General features: G+C 39.8%; 1 protein-coding gene across 1 annotated transcript; it reads right to left on the bottom strand.

Moving 5' to 3' along the window:
- Positions 1-2,833: 2,833 nt before the first annotated feature.
- On the bottom strand, positions 2,834-14,074 carry LOC119740698 (alpha-N-acetylgalactosaminide alpha-2,6-sialyltransferase 2-like). Its single transcript, XM_038216076.1, has 9 exons — positions 13,881-14,074; positions 10,828-11,002; positions 7,775-7,943; positions 7,115-7,298; positions 5,913-6,051; positions 5,512-5,606; positions 4,686-4,769; positions 4,347-4,437; positions 2,834-3,583 (listed from the first exon to the last, which is right to left on the bottom strand). The coding sequence occupies exons 1-9, from the start codon at positions 14,072-14,074 to the stop codon at positions 3,416-3,418; spliced, it is 1,299 nt and encodes a 432-aa protein (XP_038072004.1). The 3' UTR covers positions 2,834-3,415.
- Between the last annotated feature and the right edge of the window lie 904 nt (positions 14,075-14,978).

The following is a 14,978-nucleotide window of genomic DNA, read 5'->3' as shown; positions in this document are numbered from 1 at the left end:
TATGACTTTTTAGCCTCGAGCTTTGCGCATCTTTTGATACCAAAAACATAAAAATCAGACCACGGGTTGCCGCGTAGCGAAAAATTTTCAGGCGCTACGCGCCGTGAAAACTGAATTTTCGCACGCATATACGTCGTGTACACGGAGCAGAATTGCCATTCGTACATATGAATAATTAATTAGCCATAATTCCAAAACCCTTTGCCCTATAGTCATGATATTTCTTGGGTATGTTTAGGAAGAGTTGCTCTATGCATGTGCCGAGTTTCAAAATTTTTCGTCACTCGATGGCCGAGATCTTAGGGGGGGGGGGCGGAATCCGCCCCCCCCGGCTGAGAGATGGTCAAAATAACCCGGCCCCTTTAGGGTTAATATTACTTATGCAAAACAATCGATAAACCCATATGTTGTACAGTTCAAATTGCTCGCCACATCTGCACTAAGGCCACATATACATTCTGACTAAATCAGAGAAATATATCTGAATCTTAATTACTTGTTTGTGGAACCGATTTAGTGGCGCAAATCCGTGTCGGCGAGGGGGAGGGGGGGGGGGGGGGGGAGGGGGGATGGGGGGGGGGTGACAGGGATGGGGGGGGGGGGGGTTGACCATAGGGCAAAGTCCTAAATTTGCCCTGCCGTGGAGATTCGAAAGAGGTATGGACACCACGTGACAGTAGGGGGCGCTGTTCATGATACTAATGTAGATATACATGTAATACAAAGTTGCGCGCACTAATGTTACATAACAACAGTGCATTGAAAACCTTTCTGTTTTCCAACTATTTAATAAATGTGGACTGCTGAAAGTTACGAAATAACCTCAAAATCAGCATTTCTTTTTCTTTCTCATCACACAAATGGGGGGAGGATGATCCAATGGTCCATCCATCTGGTAAAAAAGTGTGCAGGGATATATCCTCACCACCCCCACCCCCTGGATTTACGCCCATATTGAAAATAATTAAATAAGTCATTAGTGAACAGGACGTCATGATGACAGTGATGAGGAAGGTGTTCAAAGTAGTGATGATTACCATTTATTTCGTCATGCAAACAATCGTTTGCATGCTTCTTGATGTGGAATCACAGAATGGTTCCCAGACATATAGTCTAGAAAAGCACATTTGAATGAAACAAGTAAAAACAAATCGTATGATTAATTCTGGCTGATGATGGAGCATAACACTGTAAATCAATGCAATCGAATGTCTTAGTTAATAAATGACTTCGTCCTCGCATTTCAACAGACGCTTTTTGTACCACGGGTGTCGCTTGGATGGGGCAAGGGCAGTGGCGTATCCAGCGGGGCGGGGGGGGGGGGATGGGGGGGGGGGGCACTTTGCCCCCTGATGGATTATTTTTATGGACAAATTTCTTTTGTCAGAAATGATTTAAATAAATTTGTATAGAGTTTTTGTGACATCAATCCCACAAAAGAAAACCCGCTCAACAACCAATACAATGCGCCGTGAAAATTATGCATTATAATGGTCAATTTTGAACAGCGCCCTCATTTGGAAGTTGGGTACCAGCCCCCCCCCCCCCCCCCCCCCCCGCTTTTTGATTTTACGGAGGCCAATTGTCCGGAGAAAAAAACATGTCTACATTTCGGCGCAAATGTGCGGTTGCCCCCCCTGACATCAAAAGCTGTATACGCTGCTGGACAAGGGGGGGGGGGGGAGCGCCCCCTGGAAATTCCCCCCACCCAAAAAAAGGGGAAAACTGAGGAAAAGAAAAAGGAAAAAGAATAGGAGAGATTCCAAGTAAATATGTTACTGTGAATTTAATGTATATTTAGCAGTAGGAACTACCGAAATGACCCTTAAACGCGTTTTGATTATTATTTTTTTTTTTACATAAACATGTAGGCCTACAAAAACATTTATGAACAGCGCCTCCAAATGTCAAATCACCCCCCCCCCCCACGCTTCTGATGAGTGCTTTGCCCCCTCCAGAAAAAAAAATCCTGGCGACGCCCATGATAAACGATGTCTGCAAATCTAGATACATTTTAGATGGAATTATCATTTTTCTTAATACGCTAAATTCTCCAAAATAGGTCCGACAGGGTCCATGAAACGAATTTTACAATGCAGCATAATTGTGCAAAAAACAAAAAAACAAAAAACAAACAAAACAAACCAAATCTGAGACTCCATTTTAATACAGAGCTAAATGTTAGTTTTAAAAGTCCCATAATGTTGCTGCGATGCAAGTTCAGGAATACATTATACAGGTTAGGGGGTTTAATGCAAATTACCAACCCACTATAGTGATGGGGTATGCCACATCTTAAAATTATCTATCATAACTTAAATTATTTAAAATATGTCTTTCATCCAATGATTATTGGAGAAGATCCTTAACGTATGCTTTCCCTGATGCGCATTTTAAGATGTTGATGTCTTTTGGGGCCGGGAGGAATCGGATAAGTACTACAGCTTAATAATGAGCAGGAACACACTCGCCGGGAGTCGGCAGAGGGCCGGTCGCAGGAAGAGAGGACGTCTAAAGCAACATCAGCAATCATAGAATTTTAAATGTAAGACTTGCGACAAATGAACCCACTCACGCGTTTCTCCAATACTAATGATGATCTCTGCACTCGGAAAATACGCGGGTCAGATTGACCCGGAATCTGGGTTATATTTGACTCCAATTTTTTCCGGGTCAAAATGACACTTTTCCGGGTCAAAATGACACCTTGCCGGGTCGAAAGGCCCGGGAAAGTGCATGTCATTCTGACACCCTAAAAGTGTACTTTTGACCCGGAAAAGTGTCATTTTTAAAATCTCCCATAAAAAGGTGTCATTTTTTACCCCCCCCCCCCCCAGTGTCATTTTTGACCCGGAAAAGTGTCATTTTGACCCGACAAAGGTAAAAGAACCCAGATTCCGGGTCAATATGACCCGAATGTTCCTAGAATGGTTGAGCGCTAAGAAGCTAAATAAATGAATTGTATAGTAACAATGGACAGGGCAATATTTCATAGCGCTGCTTAACAGCCGATTTTGTACATGTACTTACCAAGCTTCCATCCATTTCATAGAGAGCGTAAGCAATAATTACCACAACAAAATCACGCTAACCCTAGAGGAAAAAGTTGCTTAAATCAGTGACGCGATGATAGAAATCTTCATGCGCACGCAACTTAACCGTTAGCAAGTCCACGCCCCAAATTAGGGCTTTGGTAGCAGCATTATTTTTTACTACAGAAATTAGCACAACTTTTCAACTGTTAAGCAGCGCTATGAAATTGGGCCTTGAAGGTTTTAATGCATCCGACAAGTCTAGATTATAAATTCTGATGGAAACATCACATTATTTATTTGGAGATGACAGATCATGACTTGTCCGTGTGAATCGACCAACTGCCACTGTCGGGGTCAAGGGTCACAGTTTTAGAAGCTGACTATCCCCGGGTGTACATATTAATGATACCAAGATTGTGTAGTTTTTTCCAAAGCCTGTTCTCTGCCGTAGTGTCGTGGTTGAGATAGTCGACATGTTTGTGAAACGACTTGTCGTAATAGTGCTCCGAAAACTTGGTGTAACTTCCACCGAAACCATACGCATTGACCTGTAAAGACATTTAATATAACAACACTTAAGTTTATGGCACTTGCTGAGCATGAGTCGTTAAAATGTCTTGATCTTATTTTTTTTGTCATACTGCACTACTTTAAGTCAGCGGCGTCGGAACAGTGCTGAAACTGGGGGGGGGGGGGGGGGGGGGGGAGGGGAAGCAACAGCGGCCCAGAAAGCGGCCGGCCATTGCAAATTACTGCGGTGGGGGGGGGGGGGGGGTTACAGCGGACCAGAAAGCGGACCAGAAAGCGGCCGGCCATTGCAAATTACTGCGGGGGGGGGGGGGTACGCTTGAGTGCGCACTTTTATGATGTTTGTTTTTCTGTTATTCTGTACACTAATACGTTAACAGAAAATGATGAGTACGCTACAGTGTCGATTTAAAACCTTTCATTTTTAATACTCGTGTTCTTGTTTAATTACACAGGGTGTTATAAAAAAAGGAAACCCAAATGGCAGGACCAATTTGTTTATGAAGTTCTTCAAAGAGGACTTTCAAAATCTAGGATTTGAAAGCCCCAATTAATATGCTTTCTTTTAGTACAAGAATCATTCAAATCACTCATGTACTTTTCAAAAATTTTAAACACAACAACCGTTTCAAAGTTCATTCCACGGATCACAAAAAAGGTAAGTGTTCTTTCAGCAAAACGAAACCAGTTCACATAAGGGTGTATGTGAATTGTTTTCGTTTTGCTGAAAGAAAATAAAAACACTTTTGTGAACCGTGGACAGAACTAGTAACAAAAACTGACCTCATCACACGTATGTAATGCCAATAGAAGCATGATGCCACCGGTTGTTGGTCGATGAATTCGGCTGTGTTGATTGGTCGAATTTACCCAGCTTTGTTGCAAGGAATAGAACAGAAAAAATAGCAATAATTTCGTAGTGATCCGTGGATACTTAGCGGCGAAATATTGGTACTGTTGCATAGAAAACCCCACTTTGTCTTGATCTTATTATAATGGGATATAGTGCACAGTTAACAGATCAATTTGTCTATATTACGATGGGACTATAATGTTCAGTTCCTTAAAAGTAAATGAACAACAATGTGCAACAATGAGCAACTTCTGCAGTTGAATACAAACCTCCATTTAAGATATCTCTCAAAGTCCGGATGGACCAACTTGATATCGGTGGCTTGCAGCTTTTTGGGAAATCGAACTGGATATCTGCAAAATATATGCATGAACCACCAGTTAGATTCGACCACAAAGAATAATGGATATAAGAACCGGTGTATGATTAATTGAAGATTTGAATATTGAAGATTGTTATTCTATCATAAACAGATATGGAAACACCGAGTAACGGCGTTTAAGATATGGTTAGGGTATGTTATAATGGTTTGTTATTTCGTGTGTCCGCCAGTTCAGTACAACCCGTGAGGTCATATAGATATAGTAAGACAGTAAGAGACGAAGTGGTACTTGAGCTGATGTGGTTTATTCGGTTGGCTGTGACGCTCTCTGTCTGATTTCTAGATTCTACTGTTTTTTTTATACAGTAAATGGACATTCCAATCTTACAGCTATCTTACAGGTTTTCTTGCCTTATTAGAAATTGTTCACTAACTATTGAATACTAATAATACAGAACTGAAGGTGTTTGGTCAACTTGTATCTGGGGGCAGGGCTTGGCAAATTAATAGAACAATCGGATTTCTTTATAAGTCCGTGGGCTGAATCACTGTGGCCTTCCGGTGCAGCCCAGCATCCACCCACGCAGACCTTGTGGCTAAACTGGCCATTCCTTAGATGTGTCTCATTACCAGGAAAGTGGTCCTGTTCCTTGAAGGTCAACTTATACAACTTATACAGTAAATATAAAACATGATATTTTATCATGGTGATATCAGTCTTGTTCGTTCACATTTCTTTGTATAACATCAAGACTCTGAATATTTCCGTGTACCTGTTTGTCATAACAGTTCCTTTGCCTCCGTGTAACACTGATGCAAGATACGTGTAAGCCCAGTAGCCGTCAGCGAAAAATACATACCGAATTCCCTGTGGATGCCACAAAATGATGTAAAGTCTTAATCGGGTCGTGTTCATGCCATCAGCAATTCTGAACATAAAATGTAAAATATGTGTACACGAAACGAAAGAGGATAGCTTCCCGATGACGTCACAATTACGTGATAACGCAATTGGAAGAATACAACATTGTTCGTGGGGTGGGGTGATTTCTGATTGTAAATGTTATGCAGCATCTACAGTGAAATAAGGTAGATGATGTTTCATTGTTGTTTGATTATTAAATTTCAATGTTATTAATGTCTTTTAGAGATGGATCAGAAAGAGTCTTCTTACCTCATCATTAGGAAGTTGTCTAAATTTCGTTTCAAATCCACCTGCTAGTGTGTTTGACAGCGTTGACATCCCAAAACAATAGAAAGAGGTTCTACTTCCTACATCTTCCTCATAACCCTTGGTTAAGGCCGTGTTTACTCTGCGAATTGAAGCGGTGTTAATAGTTGAATTCACTGTATGTTTACTTTATTCTGCTAAAATAATGCTATCGATGTCAAGTAGTTGTTGACAAAATGTATGCTTTACGGCATACCAGGAATTATTATATCCCTGTCGAGATCCATGGTTTTGTCAGTTGTTTCATTCCTTTGTTTACCCCGAAATTCTATTTTTCTTTTAAAATAATTAAATGATGATAGCGCTCCTCTCATCTGAGGAAAAATAGTAGGCAAATTCTTATACTTAAACCAACTGCAACTTTTGTTTGAAGCTAACATAAGTGAAAACAACAGTCAGAGGCAATATTAAGGGGGAAAAAATGTGTCTTTGGCCGGTTTTAAACAGCGTGTTTAAGACCGGTTGGAGTCTGGATGCTGAGCCTTGGGTAATTATCAGCATACAGACTCCAACCGGTCTTAAACATAGTATTTAAATCCGGCCAAGCGCATATTTATTCCCATTGATAAATACCTTTTCGGTCAAAAAACGTCAAATCGTTTTGGTCCAAAAGTCAAAACAAGTCAAAAATTATAAATTTTCCAACGATTTAGTTCAACAACTTAAGTTCATGTTTTTCGAAACACCCCTCTAGCTATATTATGGTATGTCCCCCTCGTAAACAACTCCTTATATGGAGATTGGCGCGGGCGTCGTGCGTACTGCGCGATGTAGCGCAGAACTCAGCTTTGCCGGTGTATTTTGAATTTAAGACTAAGAAATACTGACTCACTGGTAGAATCGCGCATGCCTACGTGAGGATTGTGAACGTTCAACCAATAAAACGGTAAAAGGCACTGGATTAAATAGGAGTCAAAATTTCATGTGACACTGGAAAAGTGGTTAGAACCGGCCAGCCGGTCTATATCAACCGTTTAAAACCGGCCACGTGACTGGCTCTCGACCAATAGGAATGGGTAAATTGTCTCAGGTATTTATGAATAGGCCTATAGGTTATGATGTTAGTTGTGAACTCATAAGCATAAATATTATTGTCGCACATTGTAGTTGATAAGCTGTCGTTGAAGTTGTTGAATCGAACTTACCTAAATACATAGTCATTAGCATCTATCTCTTTGCCTTTCTTGGAGCCTTTGAGGATACCACCATTGCCAATCACAGCACATGTGATACATTTATCGTCATCGGGAATCTTACCGTTGACGAGGCGGTTATCAAACAGATATCGGTTGTGAGGGGAATCAAGCTTTGTCAGCGAAGAGGATATATCTGATGGTGCATAGAAACGGGCAAAATAAGATCAATCATGTTCTTCCTTTCTGCTGACCACAACTTCACTTTGCAAATGATTTTTGGGTCGATTAGCTGATTAATTTGTTCTTGGAAGTTGATATCCACATTGTGATTATCTTTCCACTGCCTCAAAGAGCAACATAGCAGCATATTGCAAAAAACGTTCAATAGACCATTCACTTTTTATGTGAACGTCTTGGTACCAAACACTGACTAGTCTAGTCACAGACTCCCGCGTTGGAATTTACTCAATCTGCGTGATAGATTAAACAAAAGTTGAGGTCAACATTGTAAATTTCATGATAGTAATAAATTCGCAATAGTTTCATATGTTGTAAATTGAAAGGATTTCTTTTCATTCAAGGTACCCATTTATTGCTTATGAACACGTTGTAGATACGGTGCCTGGATGTGCTGTATTCTCGTATAAAATCTGAACGCTCTATTATTACCTATTTCATTGTAACTTTTCCATCCGAAAATGCCATGGAACTGTGCAAGTCGGACGTATTCCTCGTGAGAGTAATGCTCATCCCAAGCCAAAATTGGAGTGTGTAAGACGAACTTGTTACGAGTGAATGGAGTCGTCAACATCTTGTGTCGAACCGAAGTCGGGCATTTCTGAAAGTAATGCGTAGGTGATGTTTTTATTATTATTTTTGTAAAGTTGCTAACTGTTTGAATCATTTAACGATATGATTTTTTTTCACGACACCCTCTCTCAGTAGCATTTAACATTTATTAGTATTTTACTTGTTGTGAACTTTGTTGATTGTTAAGCTGATGAAACGCCATGTACGAAATTACGGACGGAATTATATCCGTCACAATTCGACCGCGACAATCATGTCAAATAAAACAGATTCTGGTTGACCCCTTGTCGTGTTCTATAAACATCTGCCATCAATGGTTTGTTTAATAATGGCAATCACGGAATGGGCAATAATACGGCATGCTCGATCGGCGTCATGGTCTTAAAGTAAATGTATAAAAAAAGGTAGTCCAAAATCAATCGGCTCATATGTAAAAATTGTAGAATGTGAAAGAGATTTCATTTTAAAGGTTAGTTCATTAGCTTTCAATTGATACCATTATTACACCTCTTTAGTCACAGATGACTGAGCACCACTGCTTGCAAAACAAATGCAACACCCCCCTCTTTTTCCAAGTTTACTGAAATATGACTTTGTGGCGAGTTAAGCTGTCAGAAGAATGCACTGTGCAGCTGTGGACAGTGCGTTAAATGGGTATAGGCCTATGTTGGAGATGTTGTTCGTTAAAATGGTAACTTATGTTGTCCGTAAATTATTAATCATTGCAAAGATTTTGCTTTTCATCACCAACTAGCAATGACATATCAAAAGTCTGTAAAACATAGCTGGTAACGGGCATAGGCAAAGCATATACCAAGTTGGGCAAACGCCAAAGCTAATTAATTTTGAAGACACTTTTGCATTAGGTAGTTATTATTTTAATGAGTAAACAAAGAATCTTTGAAGTGATTGATTTGATCATGAAACGTGATACTCCATTTTATGTTCAAACACTTTCAACATGTCTTTCTCCTCCCATAACACATAATCCACCGCGACTGCGCACTTTTTTAGACAGGCTCAATTTGCCGCTGAATCAGGTAAACTTGGTGTGTTTAGACGAATTGGCCTTGTGGTGATAAACAAGATCTCTGAAATGATCCATCATTCATGGACAACATGGACCATTTTATGCAACAATATTATCTGACACACCCTTTTTAAGGCACTGTCCATAGTGACAGCGCATTCTTCCGACAGCTTAAAGGAAATATACAACATTTGCAAGCATCACAAAACAAAACTACCAAATTATTATGAAATGCCTTACTGGACTGTTAGTGAATGAGAGTCTAAAGCATCCTGTAAAATCATGGCATCTGGTTTGCTGTCATTTTCAAGAAAATTTCCAACATTGGTCGGCCGACCAGCGTTGGAAAAACCTGGATTTGTTTTTCAAATAGTGTCCCCAATTTAGCATTTTGTGTGCAATCAATCACACAACCCATGAATGGGTACAAGCCAGCTGGACTGTCTCCCTGACCTTGCAATTCCCAGATGTGTATAAATTAATCCATTTCAATTAAAGTGGGGTAAGGGAACTAGACTACAAGGACATGATGGTCTTTCTTGGTTTTTCCAGCATCTACGAACACAAAACTTCAAACAAGTCAGTGTAACAATATTTTTTACAAAATACAAATCCCCCAAATCCATCCATTTTTGAAAATTATAGAAAAAGCAAATGTTGTATATTCCCTTTAACTCACCACTTATTCAGCAAACTCGGAAAATGAGGGTAAGTTGCCCTTGTTTTGCAATCAATGGTGCTCAGTCATCTGTGACTGAAAAGGTGTCATTATGGTACCAATTGAAAGCTATTGAACTACCCTTTAAGATGGAACCACTTTGACAGTCAACAATTTCCTAACTTGTACGTATTAGCCGATTGATTTTGGATTACCTTGTTGTCTGATACACCCTGTACAACACTTTTTTTTCAAAACTGTTACACTGACTCGTTTAAACTTTTGTGTTTATGGATGCTGGGAAAAACCAAGAAAAAAAATGTTTTTCCTGTAGTCCGGTTCCCTGACTCTATTTCAGACGAAACAGGGCAATTTATTGACGTCAGCAAATTGTTAGGTCAGGGAACCAGACTAGCTGGCTTGCACCCGTTCACGGATGTTTAACCCATCGCAAACCAAATTTGGACTAACTAAATTTGGTGAATTTGGGGCAGTATTTGAAAAACGATTGTTTGCCAACCATTGTTGAAAATTGATACATGAACTCCATTTTCTTGAAAATGACAGCATACCAGATGCCATAATTTCACAGGATGCTTGAGACTAATGTTCACTTATACAGTCAAGTGAGGTATTTCATGATAAATTGGAAAGTTTGGTTTTTAATGTTTGCAAATGTTGTACATTACCTTTTATTTGTTTTGATTAGAAAATTGTCAGTTCAATTCAACAACTCCTCGAGCTAGTATCAATCATGGTCAACACTTTATCATTTGTCGGCACATTGCAGATAAAGATGTTTATGCTTACCAGATAATTAAGAGACTGACTATCCTGTAGACTTTCTCGTTCGTGTCGTTTCCAGTGTACAGTTCTTGATTTTACGCGATTAATACTATCCATCAAGACGTCTCTCAAGACATGGTCTGATTGTTTCTTTTGTAAGAAACTTTCAACCTTTGTTAGAAACCGCTGCTCATTTCGTCCTAGACCTGCATATGTGTTGGGGTTACTGTCCCGTCGTTCAGATGTCACTCGTCCCATTTTCCTGGTCAAAATATCTTGGACAGCTTTACGTAAAGCTGTGTTAATTTTCTCCTTGTTCTGTAAGGTACGATTTTGGGATAGTGATGGTGATAATATTAAATTTGTTGCAACAATGCTGGAATTTGACTCTGCTCCATGATCCCATTTTGCAATGGTTGTACCATTCGCAGCATTTACTGTCGGTTCGTTTGCCTTTGTAAGAGCTTCAGCTTTTTGAATCACGGGCGTCGGCTTTTCTGTTGTAACTGTTACAATATCCGAACCATCGTTTTCACTCGAGACTTTCGCCTGCACTGGCTTGATTGCTGTGGTTTTCCTGTCCACGACTCTTTGATATTGCTGGACGTTCATCCTGTCAAATCAAGAAAATTGACAATGAAATGACAATATGAATGTGTGATTTTCACATGGTAAACATGCCCCTCTGAGCACCTGCAGATATATATCAAAGAATCAATGCCTATGTAAAATATATATACATTAAATCAATAATACCTTTTGCACGATTTGCATATATGTTAAAGGCATATAGGACCGTTTGCTTTCATGCATTTTGTTCGTTTCCAATAATAACACCATTCGAAATCCAAAGAAGAACGTTCACAACCCAGCCCGTTGAAGTTTCAGCTCAGTGGATATTACATTTTTTGTGTGAAAACAGTGAACTGTTCACAACTTGTTGATCCCAAAACACGACTTCGTCTATATAACTCTTTAATTCCAAACATCAGTCAACTGACTGATCGTTGGTTTCTTGATTTTAAATGACAAAAAGTATGACGTAATCATTGTTTGTTTAGTACCATCTTTAATCCAAGTAAGCTTTGTGATAATAATTCGTCCGTTACTTTTGGGATAAATGCAAATGATGATGATCCTGTCTGCTTGAAAGAACAATGAATATTACATATCACTCAACGGGGTCAGCTCATAAGTCCAACGCCTCATAGGTCCGACGCCTCATACGTCCGACAAAATTGCATCCCCTAACCAAATAAAGGCCCATAGTCCGACGCCTCAAAGGTCCGACGCCTCATAAGTCCGACGCCTCACAGCTCCGACGCCTTGTAAGTCCAACAAATTAAACGCCTCGTTTTTCCGTTGTTGGACTTAGGAGGCGTCGGACCTATGAGGCGGAATAAATAAATGTTATGCCTCATAAGTCCGACGCCTCATAAGTCCGAAATTTCGGACTTCTGAGGCGTCGGACCTATGAGGCGTCGGACGTATGATACGGCCCCCACTCAACGTGTCAGGATGCGTAATTAACCAATTTTTCTGAACAACAAATTGCTCCGTCTTGAAAAAGTTGTCGGTACATTATCATCCATTTCTCACAGTATTTAATCAGGAATATTTGAATATGTGATAATTGGAAATATTCATATCTCAAATATTTTCAACTTTCGTAAATCCGTCTTGAGGAGATTGGAAATTATGGCCTTGCACATTTTTGTTAGTAAATTTAACCCAGGCAAAACGTCACTTTCTTTGAAACAAATGAATAAAATTGCCTACCTTTGCGGCGTCATACGGATTGACGTATTCACTGTGTCAAATTTATAAAACATTTTAAGGGTCAAGAACACGAACGATGTCAGAAGGCAGAGTGCGAATGCCACGCGAAGTGTTCTGCAAAAAAAAAAAACCCCAAAAGTACAGCCGATATAATAAAACATTGAAACTGTCATTCATGGCGAGTTACTTGAAAATATGATTGAAAAATGTTGTGCGTTTTCGTTTTACAATAATTATAGTGTGTTTCCACTTCGACTACGCCATTTAAGATATTAAAACTTTACTGGCGTTTTGAAACGTGCTACGTTATTATATTAGGGAATCTTCACACAAAAATGTTGTACATGGTGATGTAAAAGAAAGTGACTGAATCAGAAAAAAATATTGAAAAATATGTGGCTCGCACCATTAAATATAAAATAACGTAGGAATAAAGTACATGTTACTGATTAGATACTGTGAAAATTTCACGTATACTGTTTCCAGATGTTACCTCTATTTTTAAAATACCACACAGTTTAGCTGTCCTCTACTGATCGTTTACTGATACGCATTGATGAATCACTTCTAAATACAATGAACCATGGGAGTTTTCCCACCTCTACGAATAACGAAAACTTGCAAAAGAAAACAGACAAAAATCACAATCGTCATGTTAGAAAAAGACTTGATTTGTTCCTCATAATACAAAACACAAAATCTGATATAAAAATAATGTTTCAGTCTTGAGTCACATTATTAAAATCTGATTTGTATTTGAAAGCATTTAGCATTCCATGGACAGCTGTAAAAATATATATTTTTTTTTAAAGTAAAACATGGATAAATGGATCAATTTCGGTATTTTTTTCACATGAGTGGAAGAACATGCTCGTATAATACATGATTCATTGGTGTATCGCATTTAATAATTTCTAAGTGAAAAAAAAAACCAATCATCAACCCTGTACTTTCTCCTAGCCCATCAGTTTTTATATGTGGTTGATATGTGTTTTTATTTATTCCAAATTTGATGTTGTGATGGATTCATAATTTGACCATTACTTTAAGACACAACACTAATACCAATCGGATGACCTTGTGAAAAAAAGCTTTAATCGTTGGTTTGAAGTTGCCACAACTTTTTCTCGTCGTGACATTCTACTGATACAAAGTTGTACTTGGCCTACATAATCGACCAGCAAGATCAGGTTATGTTCCAACATCACGACCACGCCTTGGTATAGACCGTTTGTAATAGTGAACACAACGTTTTCGACTTTCCAACCATTGGAAAATTCATTCGTAATGTCTCTTCACTGCAGCACCTGTTTTAATTTTACGTCCTTAATTGTGTACATAGTCATCAACATTTTCTAAAACTCGTTTTCATATATGGACAAAATCCTTGATAGTTTTCTCTAGTATAGGCCTACATGTAGTAACTGCTGTGGGGATATCTGTCGGTGTGGGAGGGTTTCCGGTAGATGTTGCAGGTGACTGCCGTGCTGCTTTCTGGAAACCTCAACACCAAGAAATGAAATGTTGCCCTCTCTTTCTTGCTCCATGGTGAATTGAATGCCGCGGTGAAGCCCGCTGAGGTGTTCCGTAGCCAAACACGTGGGCTGTGGTCTGCATGCTGTGGCGATGACGGTCAGCTCGAACTCTTCCATGAATATGTCGGCCAGGGCCAGGGATGTAGGAGATCCCATGGAGGATCCAGCCGGGCCGACCGTTCAAAGAATTTATCTCGCCAACAGAAGCCAGATGAGGTGACATAGGTGAGGAGAAGGTAATGAAGCCGGTCAGGGGTGAGGTCGTTGCGATCCTTGAGGATGGAATCCAGTTGAAATCTTTCCTTGCCAAATTTGCAGGCGTCAGAGGTGGGGACATTGGTGAAGAGAGAGACAGCATCAAAGTTGACCATGATGTCATCTGGCTGAAGGGTACGTGAGGTATTGGATGAAGGTGGCAAACTCGTCGGAGTTTTTGACGTGGTGTTCGGTGTTGCCTACAAGAGGATGAAGGATCTTGGCCAGGTGTCTTGCTGTGTTGTAAGTCGGACCTCACATGGAGGCCACGATGGGGTGTAGAGGGACATCTAGCCTGTGGATCTTGGGATATCCAAAGAACTTGGGGGTATTTGGAGCTGGAGCGATGGAGTTGCCATAGTACAAGGACTGAGAGATGTTGCTGGAGCACTGGAGGGAGAGGAGCTTGCTTTGGATTCTCTTCTCAATAGACGGTGTGCGGGTCTTTGCGAAGTGGTCGGAAGGTGTCTGAGTTGAGGATGTCCTCCACCTTGCGGTCGTACACGGCCTTGTCCATGAAAACAGTTCCCCATGTCAGCTAGCTTACAGGATGTGGATGGAATGGTCTTGACGAAGTGATTTGATGGTTGACCGGTCTTGTTCGGATTACATACCGGATTACATCCAAGAACGTTGTGTTTACAAAAAAATATGTCCATATTATAATAATACCTTCAAAAGCATTGCCAAATTAAAAAAAAGGCCTTTTCTCAATTTGTTTGGTTCAAACTTTCAGTGAATGTGTGCCACAATAACATTGATCAGTGGCAACCGTGATTTTTTAATTTTTTTTTTAATTTTTTTTTTTTTACAGTGAATTCATTTTCTGTTCTCAAAGTCAGAGTACCATAGTAAACTCTTGGCATAACGTTTGTCCAAAGCTGCTACAACAATCTGTAACTGTGGCCTGTAAAGTTTGTCAACATAATTTTAGTCATGCTTCGCAAGCTTGAAAAAAAATAATATAGAAGGGTGTCGGTACATACCTGTTAAAGATGAATCGACCGTGTCCGGATGATT

The sequence above is a fragment of the Patiria miniata genome, unplaced genomic scaffold (assembly GCF_015706575.1).
Source record: "Patiria miniata isolate m_02_andy unplaced genomic scaffold, ASM1570657v1 HiC_scaffold_5, whole genome shotgun sequence".
NCBI lineage: Eukaryota > Metazoa > Echinodermata > Asteroidea > Valvatida > Asterinidae > Patiria > Patiria miniata.
The sequence above is the reverse complement of the archived record's forward strand: the minus strand, read 5'-3'. Positions and strand labels throughout refer to the sequence as shown.